Raw genomic sequence first — 19,501 nt, 5'->3', positions numbered from 1 at the left:
TAACTTAACTTCTTTCATATAAGTTGTTGTATTAGTATACATGACTTTTTTTTCTTAAAAAAAAATTGTTACCCACTTGCGATTTCTAGATCTATAAATATAGGAAGTGGGAAATTAGGGGCAACTTCTGACTCTAGAGGGAAAGAAAAAACTAAAAATTTCACTTGGAAAAATTAGAATATATATTTATTCATGTTTTAAAATGTATAATTTTTTCCTTTATACTTCTGCTTTTAAAATTTATATATAGAGAGAGAGAGAAAGGGGGTGAGAGATGCACCATCTTATTTACTTTATGACCTTTTATGGTCTACTTTTTTTTATTAATGAGAGAGGAGAGAAAACTGAATATACTTAGTTTAATTAATCTGATTTATTAGTTTAGAGTTAAAGAAAAGACTCACATTAAAATTAAGTAATTTTTTCTACTCTTAGTAATTTAAAAAATTAAAATAATTTTGTTTCATAATTTTGAGAAACTAAATTTGGCGATAACATTACTTTCATTGACTAACATTTGATGTATTATTCTAAATTTCTCCCTTGGAATTTTAAAATTCAGTTAATGACAATAACTGTAACAATTTTTTTATGTACGGATCTTTGTGAGAAAATAATTGTCTATAGTCACAAATTACAGATTAGTGCATCCGAACCGAAGTTTAAGGAATATTAAAATTACCTATTGATCATGTGCCGTGAGCAGAATCAAATCTATTTTTTTTTCAAAGGACGTTTCATTTACTTTCACAATGATATAATAATTTTAAGCTTTGTTATTCATCTACTGACTAACAGCACATATATGATATGACAAGTGGCAAAAAGAAAATAAAGCGATATAAAAATATGTCTAATAGTATATTAATTAACAAGGGAACGTATAAATTAACATCATATCCCATTTCAAACGGTTTATCTTATATGAATAATATGTTTTGTCGTCATGGATGAAGGAATGTGATTCCAGAAAGATTATTATCACAAGAAAAATATATATAAAATGACGGCTCTAATATTATAAACTCATGCACCTAATCAGATAAAGCATAATAATTAAGCAAATACTATAAAGTAAGTGTATGCTTTTTGAATAAGTAAAGCAAGACGAAAACACTAAGCTAAACGCAACCTATAATTAATCTCTAAGAAGTCGATGGTTAAACATATAGCTTGATTATACAAATGTACTTTATTGGTTGCTGATGTTCATTCAAAGAAAAGAAAAGGACAAATTCAGCCTCAACCACAACATAATTATAACAGTTTTGTAATATACATGATTAGCACAAGCTGTCATTAATCATAAAAAAATATTATTTAATATTTAAAAAATCATGAAAAAAGAAAGATGAAATGCCCTTTTCAATACGATAATTGTTTCAACAAAATATTTCCACTTATAACGTCATAGTTATAAAGCATAAGATTGGAATCTTCGTTTTGCTCTGCGAAATTGGAAATTCTTTCTTCAAAATTTTATTGATTTGGTAAGGTTTATCGCCGGCCTCTAGAACAACCACACTCAAGAGAAAAGGATGAATAAATTAAAAAGCTGAAACGACAAATTGCACTAAAAAATATATAATATATATAATACTTTTCTTGATGTAAACCTTTTCAATCCTATCTCTTTGTCCAGTGAGCAATATTTCAAGAATATCATATGAATATATATACATGAATTTCGTGGATGGAAATGGTGTCAAAGATAGTGTGAAACCCACTTAGCCAATTATGTGAAGTACATTGATGGCTTAAAAGATAAAACCTTCGTAGATATGGACAATGGAGTTTAGCATAGAGGAAAAAACTAATGTGAATGTGTCACGTAGCTTAGCATCATCCATTGATTTAATGTCATGGAATATTTTTGAGGTGTTCACATCTTCACGACACGCTTTTATCCGTAGTTTTTGAATTCTTCTTCTTGTTCCTATATAAGTCCACCATGTTCTGTGCTTTCAATTCGTAGATGATTTTATTGACCTTCATGCTCACCTGCACAAACAAACACTTCCTTTACAATATTTTGGACCGTTCAAAACACATTTTAATGGACAAAATGAAAAAAATAATAATAATCTTATAATTAGTCACATTCCTAATATGTGAATAGGGCAAACCAATAAAGTTTCACTAATTTTACTATTTGAACTGGATAGTGATGTACATATGCCAGAAGCAGAGAAAGAAATGAAAGAAAAACTATGCTAAAAAAAAATCGATGTCATTGTTTATACCCATTGGATCTCTGAATATGATTACTTCTCCAAGTTTTATCTATATGAGATAAAAGAAAAAAATAATTATTATACATATCCAACAGCTTATTTCACCCTTATGAAATAAATAAATAAATAAAAATATTTACACACACACACACACATATATATATACTTGTTGAATTTATATATTTAATTTCTAACTGTGTATGTTTAATTATTTTTAACATGGAAAATATGATGAATTTTAGAGTGAAAAAACTAATTTACATATTTTCTAAATTCATGTACAGGAATGCATAAGAATCTTCCGCCGCTTGGCCGCCGGAGAAAAAGTACAGATAAGATAAGAAGAGCATGAGACAGATAAGCACCCACCTGATGGAGTCCTCCGCCGCTTGGCCGCCGGGAAAATTTGCCGAAAATCATTGTGAACCTCTTCTGAAACCAACCTACTTCCAATCTCAAATTTGTTCTCGTCTTCCGAACTTTCATAGACAGCCCCATCGGGGAACTCAGCGGCACCATGACACGGCGGCTTGCCCTTCCGACGGCCGGCACCGACAGCGACGTTGCGGAGGGCCCCACCAGCAGTCCAATACCTCTGGCAGCTCTTACAAAAATGCCTTGGCTGATTAACGTTGTAGTTATTGAAGTAGCAGAATTTAGTTTCCATGCTCTTGCATCTAGGACACGGTATTATCTTCTCTGTTCTCTTCTCCTCCCTCTTGTATTCCCTTCCTTTTTCTCCCTTCTTGACCTCCTCACTGTTGAGTCTAATCATTGCGCCAAAGAGCTTAATCCCTTGAGATTCCTCAGCCATTTCTAACAGAGAGAAAGAGAGAGAGTTTTTCTTTCTTAACTGAGAAGGTTTTTGTTGTCGCTGAGGGAAGAATTATTATGTAAGTGCTTTTATATATGCTTAGGGTGATATATAAAGCGAAAAGTGTTTGTTAGTTAGTACAATCATAAAACCAGGGCATGAAATCCACGTGGTACGCGCCAAAAACTAAACTTAGGTGGGGTGTAAAGTTCTTTGTCAGAAGAACAACTAAAGAAAAGAGAAGGGTACTATGCAGCAGAAAGCTTAGCACTATCTTTATTTTCTTCCCAAGTTAATGTGACATAAGAGAGGGTGAAACAGTTGCTTCTATAAATAAATAAATAAATAAATAAATAAATAAACTCAACTGCTATAAGTAAATAAAATTATTATTGCGTAATAGACTTAATTACCACATCTGTTGAGAATTGTATATTTAACTGAAAAAGAAGGTGTGGAGGTCAAAGTATTTTTAGGTAAGAAAATACATCTTAGTTTCTCCTTTGAACATAATTACTTAACTCGAAAAGTGTTTTTTATTTATCCCCTGGAGTTAGTCTACATTATGATCATGCAGTGCTAAAATGTCTACAAGGTGGGGCCAGTCCAGATAGATCGCTTGCAAAGTGTCAAAAGGCAGTGGAAAGGGGATGCATGTACTTGCATAATAATATATATATATATATATATATATATATATGTGTGAAAGAAATAAGAAACTTGTTGTAGCGAAATTCTTCAAGTATTCTATTTCAAAAAGTAAGGTAGCTCAAAGATCTTACTAGCTGAAAAGTGTTGCCTTTTCTCTTTCCTATTAGTTTTCCTAAAATAATTCAAGAACAAGATTATAAAGGCATGTCCAATATTAAGTTTGCTTTCAGACATCAATGGTTTAATGCAATGGTACCATTCTACTATTTGCGTACAGTGCCACATGTATGTAGAAAAGTTCCAAAAGGAAATGTCTAGGTGAAGCTTTGAACAAATGGATGTTTGCTGAAAAAGGATATTGCTAATCAACACCATGTTCTTAAAACTAATACACAAATTTTTTCTTTGTTTACATAATTAAGATACTTAGATATGCCATCTGGATGTGACATTTCGGTTGGTTGGTTCTCCTTGCTCCATCACCCTATTCTAATCTTAGTAATAACTGATTTTCACTTAATCTTCTAAAGCTTAGTGTCAATGCCAATATTTCCCTTAGGGTTATGAGACAGACCAATACGACATCGTGTTTATTATCCATTTTGTTTGACATACTATTTGGTTGAAGAATAATGAATTGAAGGAGAGCAGAGAAAACAAAATTTTCAAAAAATTAGGCAAAAATGTATTCAGCCAAAAACTGATTTTCAACATCACCTATATAAAACTAAAATGGAGGGAAATAATTATCGGGAAAAAATAGACAAAAATAGTACGAGTTTAAGTAACTGCATGATTCTACTGTTCTATTAATTTGACTCGACCAGGTGTTAATATTTCTTTCTTTAGCTTTATAATTTAGATCAATGTATTTTGAAAAAACGATCAAGTTATTTCAATATGTTTCAATTTAGGTTAATGACATATATATATTATTAATTATTTTGAAAGGTATGTTGTAAAGTATACCTTAATTTATATTTTGTAATAACTTTTTTTTGCAGTACAATAGATTAGGATTAGCTATTATCACTCAGACTGACATTGACCCTGACTGCATATTAATACTAAATTTGAATTTATGGATTAAACTAAAACAATCCCACTTCAATTCATAAAAGGTTGATATTCTCTAATATAATATTAAGTAGTAATCAAATCGAGATTTTAAATTCGTATAAAAATAAATTATTTTTCAAATGTTTAAATCAAGTAAAAATAGAGATAATTGATCGCAATCGGGTTAAAGATACGATAGTGATTAATATGAAATCTGTAGGAATTGACGTGAGAATCCTGCGTTGCATATCTCATACGATTTTCCTGCCTTTCTTAAAAGTTGAAACCACTTTTATCTGTTAGGTCAATTAAAATTCTTCATATTTTTCAAACAATAGAGATAGTGCATCCTTTTAACTATATTGAAATGGAAGTATTTAGTAATTTTGTCTTTGTTGAAAAATTTGGTTGATAACTCAAATTTTCTATTTCTAAAGTTAAATCTAAAAAATCTTACTTAAAGGATTAAATTCACTTTCACTCAAACGAGTAAGAGAATGGATTTATTGCATGCGAAGAGTATGAAAAATTAAAGTTAAGAAAAAAAGCAATTGTATATAATAAACTATAAATAAATAAATAAATAGAAGTTTGGTAAGGAGAAAGAAAATGACATTTTACAAGGACAATTCACATGGCTTGGTGTGGTGCAATGGGATAAAGATAATGTGTTTATCTATCTCTCATGTGAGTTGGGAAAATAAGTAAGCTAGATAAGACTTTTTGCGGCTTTTGAAAAGGCACAAAACATCATAAGAATCATGCAATTTTCAGTGGATATTGATTGAATGAAGATGCATGCTCCTGATGGTATTTGGTATCTACATATATTACACAGTAACACTGTTACATATCACACCAAACACAACTTTTTCAGGTTCCGACGGGTTTGTTACTCCCTTTTTCCATCAAATACTAATATTTAGTGTGTGTGGGTCAAGTTCCCTTTTGGTACGCAACACTTTTTTTATAATGATTTCTTATGCCCATTTCTTTACTAAAGGAGTCTTTATATTATCAATTCAAAAGTTATCTCATTTCCAACTCATTAATCTGTTTTCTAATTGCAATGCAGACAAAGATGCACCAAGTTGCTTTATTCTAATCAAAATAATGAAACGTACTTTTTCTTTCCGAATGCTTTTCAAGTCTTTCTGTATTTTTTTTGTCCCGTGAGAAAAAGTCTGCTCACAATTTTAAGGGTGTGTTCACTTTAAATGATTGATTTGAGAGAGAGTGATCGGATGAATTTGAGGAAATTTGAGAGTGAATTGATTGTTGTTTATTTGAATATATTTGGAGGAGAGTGAGAGTCAAGTTGAAAGTAAAATTTGAGAAAATTAGTGTAGAATTTGACCGATGTGACAAATAAAAGAATTTAATTAATAAAAATTAAAGATTACCAAAATATCCTTAATAGTAAAAATAATATAAAATTGTAATTGTTAATATTATATATAATTGTAAAAATTATTATAAAAAGAGAAAAAATAAAAATTAATTTTTAAAATAAAAAAAATTATATTATTATTATTATTATTATTATTATTAAAACCATATGGGTAATATAATAAATGTACAACACTTCCCTTCAAATATATGCTAATACAAAAGATGTGAGTTGACGATCCCGTTTTTCCATTCACAGTATCACCTTCATTTCCTTTCAAGTGAACAGAAAAAAATCTTGCTTTTCCATCTTCTTAAATTCCATCTACAGTTCAATACGCTCAAGCAAACAGAACTTTAAAGTTTGATTGCGTTTTCTTCTTCTTACATCAAAGAAACTTTAAAAACCTCGATGCCAAAAACAAAATTTCAAAACCAAATCCTTTATCATTTAATCATGGTAGAAATAGCCTTTTTAAAAAATAATAAAACAAATTTAATTTTTAAAAAAACTAATAGATTTATAAAGAAAGATTTATTGAATAAATACAATATCATTAAGATTTGAATCCAATTCGTATAAAAAATTAACATTACCTTGTGGATCCTTTATCTCGTAACAAGTTCAACTTTTTAGAATTATTAAAAGTGAGACTTAGATTTATTTGAATTTTTCAAAATTATTTTATAAATTTTTTTCACATTGTTACATTTGAAAAGTAAAAATAATATACTTAATTTATATATATTATTTTTAATAATAATAAAAATAATTAGATTATTTGCATCATACTTCAGAATAGGTGAATGAATTTCATCTTCTCATGTGATTTTTCTTTTATCACACAGGTTGGCATATTTAAACAATTTTAATTGTAAGGATTTAGAAAATTAATAAAGAGCATAAGTGGTATACCTGAAATTAAGTATGTATATTATATTATTAAAGCATAAATGTTATAAATACGAAAAGTTAATAATTCAAATTTGATTTAAGAAAAATCATCATCTCTCTTTAAATACTTTTTCTTCTTCTTTTATGATTTTTCTTTGGATTTATGAAAAATTCCCTAATCTTTTGTACATCAGAGTTCATCATAAAAATCCTGGTGAAGAACTAATCGAGTCTGTCTAATTAAAATTTCTTTTTAAGTGTATATTTTTTATTATAATATTGGGTTTTGGGAACTCAAGCTTGAGTAAAAAAGCATCAATAGGTCAAGAACGCTAATTTAGTTTTTTATAGTACTTTAAAGTAGATGATGTAGAAGTGGAAGTTACTTGGTCAACATATTTTTTATTTATGTGTATGTTTTGTGTATTTGTTTATTTTATGTATATTTAGTGATTTGTTTTAGGTTGGGTATTGGAATATCGAAACAAATTAACTGAGTCAAGTTGGTTCATATTGATGCTATTTTTTAATTTAAAATCAAAGAGGTGTAGACATTAAGAAACCAAGTAATTTGTTTCTTTTAAACCTTTAATCAATTACAATTCATGCAAATTTGTTTCTTTTAAACCTTATAAATTAACAACTCTCTCAACACTTGTTTATTTTTCTCATATTTCTTCATCACTCACTCATTTTCTCTTTCCTATTACACAAAGACAACTTTTTCCCCCTATGCTATTTCCATCATCCTAACTTCCTTTTCTCATCTTCAACATTAGTTGTAATTGCTATTTTTAGGCATTTTGTGTTTTTCTCTCTTTCACACACACATAAATGCGTATATACGCATGACCACATTAATTGAAAATTTTAATCCGTATTTTAAAGTAGCAAGAAAAGTAATGGAAGATATACATAAACACTCATGGATAATGCAACGTAATAAATTTAGTGGAAGTGACCATAAACTCGGAAAAGGTACGAAGTCTAAGAAAAATCCATATATATAGTTAAAGTTAGATAAATTGTGTGTGAATGTGGAATGTTTACAAAACATTACTTATTGTATTCACACATAATTGTTATATCTAAACACGTTTACTACAAACATATGCATCAATATGAAATATAAATTTGAACAAGTTTTGAGGGTTTGTGCAAATTATTTGGAGAATGGACCAGTCACAATATTATAGGACCACCATTGTGTCCCAATCCAAAAACATGAAAAAAAATCCATGAATTATTCTAAATCCAGAAAAAATACAAATGAAAAAGGACATAAAAAACAAGGTGGACCAAAATATTTCTATTTTTTTTACACATTTAATCTCACTAAATAAAATAAAATCATAATGATCATTGGGTATCAAGCTGAACCTATTTGTAAAAATAAGTATCTTAGGTCTTTCCGGCACTATTTGATCAATTAAATTATTTCTAATTTTTAAACATCAAGATCTGAAAATGGTACCTTAAATTGATCAACAAAATACAAGATTAAAAAAAAACTATATATGTTTTTAAAAAATAGATTCAAAGATACTATTATAAAAAGATAAAAGTATGTAGATATATTTTTTTTTTCAAATTTATGAGCGATTTTACTTTGAATTTATTTACGACGAAAATAAAAGTATACCCAGCGAGGCAATGAAAGAGAGAAGATTTAGAAGGTTGCGATTGTGATAAGACGGAGCAAGAACTGATTCCAGGTGTCAACAGGGCCAGGCATGCACCAATGAACGCAGTCGTTGATTCTGACATTCGCATCCAAATTATGTCCATACTTATCAGGATGTCCATCGGCTCTCATAAGCATCACTCCAGTTATGTTCATCAAACCAAAACGTAACCCTTTCTCTCTCCCTTCTTTTTCCGCAACCCTAAACTCCTCCACCTGAGTCTCGTAAATCTCCTCAAGACCGTACGGTTTCACCATTGCACTTTCTTCCTTTGTGATGGGCATTGTTCTGTTACAACCCCCACCTTTGTTCCACGCCCCGTTCTCAAAATGGTTCGGCGAATGAGTCACCAAAATCACCATCCCCTTGAACCCTTTTAGGTTCACCACCGTTCTAAAAGCCGTTCGCAATGCGTTCCTGTAACCGTACAAGTTTAGCGGGTCTGTCGTCACGTTATGGCACTTTTGACACCCCACAACCCTGCCCTTTTCGTAGAACGTTAATGGTCGAAAGAACCATTGTCCTCCTGAGAAAATAACGTAGTCGAAATGTGCAATGTGGGTGGTCCAAGCTTCGTCTGCTTCGTCCAAGTAAAGGTTCTCCGCGTTGGAGAAAGAAGTGTCGTTCAGGTATTTTTCACTGGATTTCACCAGAAAGGGGGACCATAGTGTTGCAACAGTGAAGTTATAGTGTGCGTAGAACCACCATTTGAAATATTTTCCATCGTTCAATGTGTATCTGTCTGTAATGTCCTCTGGACGAGCAACCTGAAAGAGTAGCTTCGCCGTTAGTCCCACATCGAGAATAAAGAATTTGGAAAAAATTATAGTTAAGCCATCAAACTAGCCCTACGTGTATATTTTGTACTCACAAAGGTAAATAAAATTGAAGTTTTAGTATTAAAACGTATGACTTCATTTTTAGGTGACTTATTGTAATGTTTTCTGTTCAATTATTATGACGGATAAAAGAAAGCTTTCAAATAAAATACTAAAATTTAAATTTATATCCCGATTATAAAATGATTTGCAACATCAGCCATTAAATTGTAAATGCACGTTTTAAAGGACTTAATCAATGAAATTCGATGATCTTACGAAATCAATAAATAAGTCAAATTTAACATTAACTCGTTGATTAATGTGTAATTATATCTAATAAATGTTAATACTAAACATTAACATGATCTAATAATATTTTAATTAGCTAATAATATAAATTTATAATTACAATGAAAATACATGCTAACTGTCTGTTTTAGAAAAGAAGGAAATCAAACTCATCAAAATTAAATGTTCATTCTTTTTTTTCCCTCTTTCTGATTAAGCACTGAAAATTCATAAAAAGAAAAAAATCCACAACTACTGAATTTTTGCATCGAATTACCAAGTTAGACGACGAAATGTTTCAACCCGAAGGAAGATCATGGAGTAAAGGTTGACAATTTAAAAAGAAAAGTGTAAGAAACATACACTATTTAAGAGGCACAACAATGACTCCATCTGGTTCCTCCCAATGGAGTCTCCAACAAAAGCCATGGACTTTCCGCGAACAAGCTTCAGAAACTTTTTGGCATCAAACAGTGGAAGCTCACATTCGTCAGGTTTCCACCTCCATTTGAGGAAGTCCCTGTCGGGTCTCCCATTCGTGAAGCAGTTTTGCTTGTACGTTATGAAAGGGCAGCTTTCATTGTCATAGTAAGGTCCTCCAGAATAAGCCACCCAGTTTCCCGAAAATAAGTTGCAGGTCAAATTTTCTGTGCTTTCCAAACTGCCATCATAATAAAGATTAGAATACGATTCATGCAAGTTCATGATCAGAGGAATGAACAGCACCACCACTAGCAGGGTCAGTGGTAGTGCCAACGCTCCTTTCGGAATGCCTTTTGCTGCATAATTGCTTTTCAATACCTCCGATACCTCAATTTTCATTCTTCTAATAAAAACTATAGCTGGAAAACTAATAAACTTTTATCAAACTGTTTATATATAGTTGTTAGCATACTGTCGGTCCTTGTTCCTTAAACAATGTTCCTAGCTATTGAAATGGTGCAATTAGAATTAATGTATCATAAGTTGTGACAGCTTGGTTGGAACTGTCTTGGTGATTACATAGCCCTCTGTACCGAACTACTTGGTTAAGAGGGAAAATAATAATAAGATACTTAGACACTTGTATAGGGAGAATCTTGATGATTTTGCTTGTACTTTTTTTATTGCTGTGCTTTATTTTATTAGATTAGGTTCTCTGTCGTGACCGTATATTAAACTCTAATAATATACCCAGCCAACAAAGAATCGACAGAATTTTAATTTTTAAATTTTTTTGTTTCTAAACAATCTTTAAAGTAATTCAATTATTTAATTATTAAATAGTAAACGGGCATCCATCTGATATTGAAATATTTTATTAAAGTTAAGAAATAAATTTACAAATTATTTCAATATTTGAAAACTATTTAGTTTATTTTTATATTTGAATATTATGTATATAATTCGTTTACTTTAGTTATCATATTTAGAGGAACATTAGCAAAACGTGAGGAGTTTAATTATAGTTTGGATTAATTTTTTTTTTCAATTCTGTCTTTAAAGTCAAAATAGCTTATATATGGTTACCTTTTTTTTTTATTATTTCAAATTTTTACGATGTTTTTCACGCAGAAGCCATTCTGTTATCCAAACACTGTCAATGGTTGAGTGTGGGACTCTGGAAAAGGAAATAAATTAGAGGTCAGAATCAGCCCAACAGTTCACGTACTAATGTGATTTAATTAGGCTTAATTTGATGTTAAGTCAATTAAAAAAGCTTTTGGTAGGAAGTCTATTCGGTTGATTAAGAATCTAAGTCATGCTTTGATTTTTTTATCACGATCCTTTCAAAATTATTTCTTAAGAAACAATCTTATAATAAGATTTAATTTTAGCATTGTCCTTTGTCATTATCTAACTATTGCCTCAATTATAAATAAAATGATGGCAAACTTGAAGTGAGTTTGAATTGGAGAAAAGATTTAAGATAGAATAAGTGCATGAATTTCAACGAATAAAAAAAATTTGTGTTGTTGTTTGCATTAAAAATTAATTTTGATGAATTTGAGATAAAATTTTATTGATATGATAGATTAAAAATATATTTTAATAAATAAAATTAAATGATTATTATTTTATCATTGATATAAATATGATATAAATTTAAATGTAAATATTATTATTAATTATTAACTATTAATTATTAATTGTTAACTATTAATTATTGATTATTAACTGTTAACTGTTAACTGTTAATTATTACTGTTAATTATTAATTATTTCTGTCAATTATTAATTACTAACTATTAATTATTAATTATTAACTGTTAATTATTAATTATTTCTGTTAATAATTAATTACTAACTATTAGTTAGTAATTATTAACTATTAATTATTAATCACTACAGCACCGCAACAATGTATAAGATTATAACGGTCACAAACAACAACCCCACCCTACAATATCCCAACACCAGAGGCAGCACCCCTATGACCACACCAACCATACAAGCATAGTAGCAACCAGGAGCAACCCAACTACCACAATGTGCACATCATCAAAGACAAACCACGATTCTCTCCTTATAATCGATTCTCAATCAATACTCTCCTAATGATAATCTATTCTCTCTTCTCTGAAATATATTCGCCCTACCCATACTCCATTTCTTTAACTTCTCATCATAAGCTATGAAAAAAAAATTAAAAAAAAAGAGTTATTCGATAATTACAAGATTCATTTCAACAAATTTTCTTAGTTTAGATTATATCTCTCGTTTTCAAATCCACTTCCTTGTTCACATGAGGGATTGATATCTCTCTCAACCCAAAACTTTACGACAATGTGTTAATGAATCTTCAACCTTATATGATGTTCTACTTTCTCATTTCATTGTACTCGTCACTAAGATAACGGTAGGGTCTATCAAGGAAGATGTTCACTAGAGAGATACAAATACCAATGAGATATGAACTCAACCACATAAAGAATTGACATCACTCTCAACCAAAAACCTTAATGGATTAATAAATCTTCAACCTTATATAGTGTTCTATTTTCTCATTTCTATTTATTATGAAACTTGGACTCACACTTAATTCCTAAATATAAACTCCTTGAGAGAAGCAATGTTTATCTTATTATTATTGATCTAGATCTTAATTAATTAAATTAGATTATATATTTGTTATATAAACCACGTGTAACCTATTTTACCCATAATATCTAACTATATATTAAGTTATTATAAATATTAAAACGAAACTTTTTATTTTATTTTATCCAAACAAGAATCGTATACAAAATTAAATAAAAAACAATAACTCAATCACCCTTTCATACACCTCCTTACAAGTCATCCCCCAATCTTGTATCTTTAATTCTAATTTATTTCTGATATTTTTTTACAAACATGTCATACCAGCTAGATGAAAGCACAATATATAATTTTGGTACAAATTAAGTTTATTTTTATTTTATAACTATATTATTCTTTTTAAGTCAAACTAATTAGTGTTCAATTCACTTTTTTTGTTATGTTCCTTAAGAATGAGAACATATTTGAAGACAGGTATGAAACTTTCACAAATATTAGATATACTTTGATTAGAAAAACAATGATACATATACATATACATTTCTTATTTTTAAATATTCCATCAACGTCTATCATTTTCTTTTATTTATTTTTCTTCCTATTATATCATGACATTTATAAAATGTATAGTTTTTTTTCCTCTAGCAATTATTTAGTATTTTGATGTTTATGTATTTTGGTAAAGTATAATTGTGGAATACCATCCCAGTCCCAATCTATGAGTTGCTTTGAATTTGTTGAAATTTTGATACTTTGCTATTTGAGATTAAAATTTCTTGAGTTCGGTGCAAAATTGTATGGTAAGTTGGTCTGGATAAAAGATATACGGTTTTACTTGGGTTGGAAATTTTATTCTCTTACTCATTGTAAAAATTCGAACATTTACAAGTTAAATAACTAAAATTCCTAAAGTGGCTATTTAATTATTTTAATATTAAGGATGAAATTAAGATAGAGATTTTAAATTTGATTATCTTCCAAATAAAAAAAAAGAATTATGATTAATTACTTGCACTCTTTATGAAGAGCAGGAAAAAGGATTGTTCCGTTCCCTAACAAATTACAAGATGAGATGCACCAAGAAAGGAAGCTACATATGAAATGAGAATAGAATGTTTTTTTTGTCACTCAATTTGTAATAAAAAAATCTATCCCATTATCGGATGAATATCTGTTTAAAAGGTATTTTAAGTTTTAAAAAATAAACGAATATTTATGAATATCAGTATAAATTTAAAACATAAAATTTTTAAATTTTTAAAATATTATGTAGGAACACCTTTTGCCACCCTTCTGTGTATGTATATTCTACAATATTAAAGAAGTATTTATTTTAATTTGATATTTATGAATCAAAATTTAAAATAGTTGCTATATTTTTTATATGAAACATAAATCAACTACTAATTTTCTCGCAAACTTTATAAAGCCTCCATCAAATTTTAAAACTTCTATGCATTAATTAAGAAAAACAAACAATACGTATACAATTATATTAAAACAGTCTCATATTTTTAATATATTTATTAAATAAAATGGGTGAAGAAATATTATATTAATTTATTATAAATAAAAAATAGAATTTCTTTAAAGAAAAATTGAAACGATAAATTTGTGTATAATTTAGAGAAAAATATTCTAAAATAGCATTAAAAATTATTTAGATAATAATCTATTTATAATTTTTATCCAAATAATATTGAGATAAAATTTAGTTACTGAAAAATCAAATTTTAAGTTTTAGTCCACCATAAAAAAAGTTAGAATTTGGTTTCGTGAGAAGTAAACTCTTTCCTAATTTTTCATTTATTAAAAAAAGGGTAAAATTGTATGAAATTTTAAAAATTAAAAATATAATAATTAAAATAGTTACTATTTTACAATTTTGGTATTTAAATATATTTTTAAAAAATTTAAATATTTTTTTAAAGTGTAATTAATATTTAAATTTGGTTAAAAATATCAGAAAGTAAAACTAGAAATTTCAATATTGATTTAAATTAATTTATAGTGGCATGTTACAATTATCTATTTTTAAGGTATATTATTCATTAAAATATCAATTTTTATGTAACGAAACTTTGTGATTTAAATAAGTAACATTTTAAGTTGTTTTATGAATAAAAAGTACTTAATAATAAATGCAAAAATTAAGTCATAATCTAAATTAATGATTTAATGTTAATATGAATATGTATTTAATGTTTCAGTATGTTGGTAATTATATTTAAGGTATTGAAAATAGTTTAAATTCAAATTTTAAATTGAATATTAAAAACACAATATCTTTTATCAAGACGATGAGAAGAAGTCACAAATCTAAATTAGCAAAACGAGTAAAAAATAATACAAACCAAGACATGGAGATTTTATTGAAAAAGAAAAGAAAAAGGAAAGAAAAATATTGGAGATTACGTTAAACTATGATAAAATTAAATGGTTAAAAAATACTTATTCTGAAAAACTTAATGATTTTTTTTATGAAAATAATTTTATGCTCATAGTAATTGGAAATGAGTGATAAAATTCATCTTATCATATTATAAATTATCATATTAATTTTTTTTATTAAATGTATTACAAGCAAAGTACATATATAACCTAATAGAACAAAAGAGAAAAATTGAAAATAATCAAATCAATTATAAATATGTAATATTATAACTAAATTCAATTAACAATGAAAACCAATTTGCTAATAATGTGCTAATACCTATTTTCCTTCTTTTTTTTTCAAAAGGCAGTGAATGTCACAATAACCAAATTTGATACAAAATTATTAAAAGTTGTTTAATGAAAATGTTTAGTAAACACATTTGCAAGTTGATTAAAAAGACGAAACTAAAAGAAGTTAAATGAGACTTTATTAAATTTTCTCACAAATCATATAGAAATTGATCTCGACGTATTTAGTACGTTCACTAAACACATAATAATGAACTAAGTGAATGACACATTAATTGTCACAATCAACTGTAGTAAGTGTCAATAAAACAAGAAGATCACCCAAAAAATAATTTAACCATAGTTAACTAGGGGTTGATATTATGCTTCGGAAGATGAACAATAGATAATAAATTAGTTCTTGAATTTCAAAAAAATTAATAAAGAACTAAAAAAAACATAAAATTTTGTCAGCATAAAAAAAATAGAAAGGCAAATGTCAACAGATGCAAACAAAAGAAAAATCCCTGAACAGGTGAAACTTTTAAGTATCTAAGAACCTAGATTGTAAATTTATAATGAACATCGAATTGGCTAAACCATGAATTTATTAAGTTTTGACAGAAAAGACAATATCAGTTTACCAACTAATATGCAATAAGCAACAATATCTACATAAGATTGTCCATGATTATTTTAGAAGGATCAACATGAGTAATAACAAGTTTAGAACCAAATAAACTACTATCACAAACACCATCATATGCTCTGCCATAGGTTTCACCACACAAAACTAGACATATATATTTATAAATTTATTATTATTAAAATATATTTTATTTTTTTATTTAACTTTAATATTTAAATGGAATTTATGAAAAATAATAATTTAGAAAACTAAAATTTTCTTCAATTTCAGTTATTTAGAAAATTCAGGATAGACCACCGAATTTTAATCTATTTTTTCGACAATAAGAATAAAAAAGCATATGGTGAATAGTATGTTATTTTGGTAAAAGAAAAAATTAAACAGTTTTCCGTTGGAAAAAATTCAGAAACCATCTGTCGGTATTCATTGCCTTGGTAATTGCGTTGCAACACTCTATTCTATGCTCTGTTCTAACAGTGACTCAGTGATCTAACTATTATAATAGAGTTAGCACGTGTTCGACGAAGAATATCGAGGATCTTGTTTAATGATTGATGGACTCGTTTTAATTTCTCATTACAACTTGCATCAATCTTTCCTAATAATCATCGCAAAATGCGCTTCTTTACTTCACCCAGCTCCATTCTTAAAACTTATTGACATAGTTGTCTATTGCAATCTTTAACAAATTACCCAATTCTAAAAGTAGTTCGAACTATACTTGTTTCACCCGATGACGCTCTTTGGGGCAGTTGAGGTTATTAGGTTATCTGTCACTCACAATTTATTCAACTTTCATAATATATTCAGCCAACTAAAAGTTTGAAGGATTAAATTAAGACATCAGGGATTTGGTGGACAGGGTCAAGTATCTGGAAAATGTTCAAAGTTATCTTGGACCGAACAAAAATATATTTTCTAAAAACAAAACCTGAACATTAGACTCTCTCCATTGATAGAAAAAATTAATTAAAATATACAAATACCATTAATCCAAAACAGAGAACATTTTAGACCACTGCTATGAGAAAATGACAAATATTAATTACAATCTTCAATATTTAAATACATTTCTGGTAAATTATATCAAATACAGTATTGTTAGAAATCGTACGCAGCCTGATTTGAGATCAAACAAAAATGGTGCTTCGACAGAATTTAGAATTTAGAATCAGGATTTAGAACTACGATTTAGAATCTTAGTCTAAAAAATTTAGAATCTTAATCTAAAATATTTAGAATTCTAATCCAAAACATTTAGAATTAAAACATTTAGAATTGTCTGTACGAGCGGATAAATGGTATTAACCAGCCAGGCCATGCAACTCTGACCAGTTATAACTTACAAAATTAAACTATCCTTGTTCCTGAACTATTTGGTGATAGTTGAAAATCACCCCCAAAAAATGCAAAACATCGACAAGATCACATGTTATTGCGTTTTTCACCTTCCAACTTCATCAAATACAGCAAAAACTCATTCCAAGTGTCAACAGCACCTGGTAAGCACCAGTGAACACAGTCATTAACCTTCTTATTCCCAGGCTTAAACTTACTGGGGTGTCCATCGGCCCTCATAACCATTGCATCGGTTACATCAATCAAACCAAACCTCAAACCATTTTCTCTTGCTGCATTAAACTCCTCCACTTGTATCTCATGCAAGGCCTTCACAATGTCTCCACTTTCGTACACCCCTCTTTCTTCCGAGCTAAAAGGCTTTGTCCTGTTACAACTTCCTCCCTCATTCCACGCGCCGTTCTCAAAGTGCTCCGGAGAGTGACTCACCAAAAACGCCACCCCTTTGAACCCTTCAACGTTTCTCAGCGTTCTAAAGGCCGTTTGGAACGCCTTCTTGTAACCGTAGAAGTTCAGCTCTGTGGAGTTCTGGCACTTTTGACACCCCACAACTTGTCCTTTTTCGTAGAATGTTAATGGTCGGAAGAACCATTGTCCTGTTGAGAAAACCACATAGTCAAAATTCTTGATTTTTCCGCTCCATGCTTCGTCTGCCTCGTCTAGATAAAGCTTGGTGGCGCTGTAGTAAGCACGACCACTGGGATCGGAGTCATTGAACTTTACTAAAAAGGGCGACCAGAGTGTTGTGACAGTGAAGTTGTAATCAGCCACAAACCACCATCTGAAAAATATGTCATCATATGATGTATGCTTCGCTGTAATATCCTCAGGATGTGCAACCTGGCAGAGTAAGTGAAGAAATAACCACATCTATGAAGCTAGTCCAAACAGGTCAAGTAAAAGTTACCGATAATCACAATCCAAAAAATCAATAAAGCGGAAAAATAATCTAATTGTGATTCAAAGTATAGAATTGCTTACTTACAGTATTTATTAGGCACAGTAAAGACTCGAGTTGATTTCTTCCCATTGAGTCTCCGACAAAGGCGATAGACTTTCCTCGTACTAGCTCCAGGAACTGTGGTGCATCAAATGGTGGAAGCTCACACTCATGAGGTTTCCACCTTAATTTGAGAAAATCTCTGTCCGGTCTTCCATTCTTGATGCAATTAAGCTGGTCTAGTATGAAAGGGCAGGTTTTATTAGAGTAGTAAGGTTGGTGGGGATATGGGACCCAATCTCCGGAAAAAATGTTGCAGTTTTTTGTTTGGTTTGTTTCCAAGTTGGTGGTGGCATAAGTGTTTGAAGATGGTTGCATGAAGTTTCTGAGCAGAGGAAGGAGTAGCACGATGAGAAACAGAGTGAGGGGTAACAAGAACGCACCTTTGGGAATGTTTCCGGAGGCGTACATCTCCGATGTCTCTGTCAAGCTCTTGATTAATGAAGAAACGCTTTGCTAAATAGCTTCTAACCCCTTTCTATCTTTTGGAATGTAGTGATCTACTCTGAAGCTGTTGGTAGTAGTTAACTGCTTATTTTATTGCAGATATTTGTTCTATGTGTCTGTTGATTTGCAGCTGGAACTAACATTGGAAGCTTCACCTTCTTCAAACGCTGGATAATTAAGCTTCTGTGTAGAAGCAAGTTAGCAGTTACATTGGCTTTCTTCTAATCTTTTTAATTACAGAAGAGAAGAGTTTATCAACTGGTAAAGAATTTATTTTATTTTTAAAAAATATATTGATAATAATGACAGTTTTAATAAAATTAAATAAATTTAAGACAAAAAATCTTTATTTTATAGAAAATTATTCGATTTTTAATTTTAGGGTTTAAGTATTTGTTAAAAAAATCAAAACATTCTCTTAATTAAGTGTGTGCATGTAATTCTTCATATGCACTAACCATGAAAACAATTCTTTTAATTAGCTTAATCTATTCCAATGCACTAATTCAATGTGAAATCTCTTAA

The 19,501-nt window shown here is 29.3% G+C and overlaps 3 protein-coding genes across 4 annotated transcripts; all 3 read right to left on the bottom strand.

Moving 5' to 3' along the window:
* Positions 1-1,651: 1,651 nt before the first annotated feature.
* LOC108342554 (dof zinc finger protein DOF1.5) lies at positions 1,652-3,276 on the bottom strand. 2 transcript variants are annotated; one of them, XM_017580344.2, is made up of 3 exons: positions 2,604-3,276; positions 2,244-2,283; positions 1,652-2,001 (listed from the first exon to the last, which is right to left on the bottom strand). In XM_017580344.2, exons 1-3 carry the CDS (start codon positions 3,046-3,048, stop codon positions 1,998-2,000), a joined length of 489 nt encoding a protein of 162 aa, XP_017435833.1. In that variant the 5' UTR covers positions 3,049-3,276; the 3' UTR covers positions 1,652-1,997. The 2 variants fall into 2 exon arrangements, with proteins under 2 accessions (XP_017435833.1, XP_017435834.1); XM_017580345.2 differs by lacking the exon at positions 2,244-2,283 and having other exon boundaries at positions 2,604-3,266.
* Positions 3,277-8,593: 5,317 nt separating this feature from the next.
* Positions 8,594-10,767, bottom strand: LOC108342606 (protein trichome birefringence-like 19). Its single transcript, XM_017580402.2, has 2 exons — positions 10,200-10,767; positions 8,594-9,494 (listed from the first exon to the last, which is right to left on the bottom strand). The coding sequence occupies exons 1-2, from the start codon at positions 10,656-10,658 to the stop codon at positions 8,712-8,714; spliced, it is 1,242 nt and encodes a 413-aa protein (XP_017435891.1). The 5' UTR covers positions 10,659-10,767; the 3' UTR covers positions 8,594-8,711.
* A 6,425-nt stretch (positions 10,768-17,192) lies between these two features.
* LOC108342431 (protein trichome birefringence-like 19) lies at positions 17,193-19,179 on the bottom strand. Its single transcript, XM_017580207.2, has 2 exons — positions 18,515-19,179; positions 17,193-18,369 (listed from the first exon to the last, which is right to left on the bottom strand). Exons 1-2 carry the CDS (start codon positions 18,938-18,940, stop codon positions 17,596-17,598), a joined length of 1,200 nt encoding a protein of 399 aa, XP_017435696.1. The 5' UTR covers positions 18,941-19,179; the 3' UTR covers positions 17,193-17,595.
* Positions 19,180-19,501: the final 322 nt, after the last annotated feature.

Source organism: Vigna angularis, chromosome 6, assembly GCF_016808095.1.
Source record: "Vigna angularis cultivar LongXiaoDou No.4 chromosome 6, ASM1680809v1, whole genome shotgun sequence".
Classification (NCBI taxonomy): Eukaryota; Viridiplantae; Streptophyta; class Magnoliopsida; order Fabales; family Fabaceae; genus Vigna; species Vigna angularis.
The sequence above is the reverse complement of the archived record's forward strand: the minus strand, read 5'-3'. Positions and strand labels throughout refer to the sequence as shown.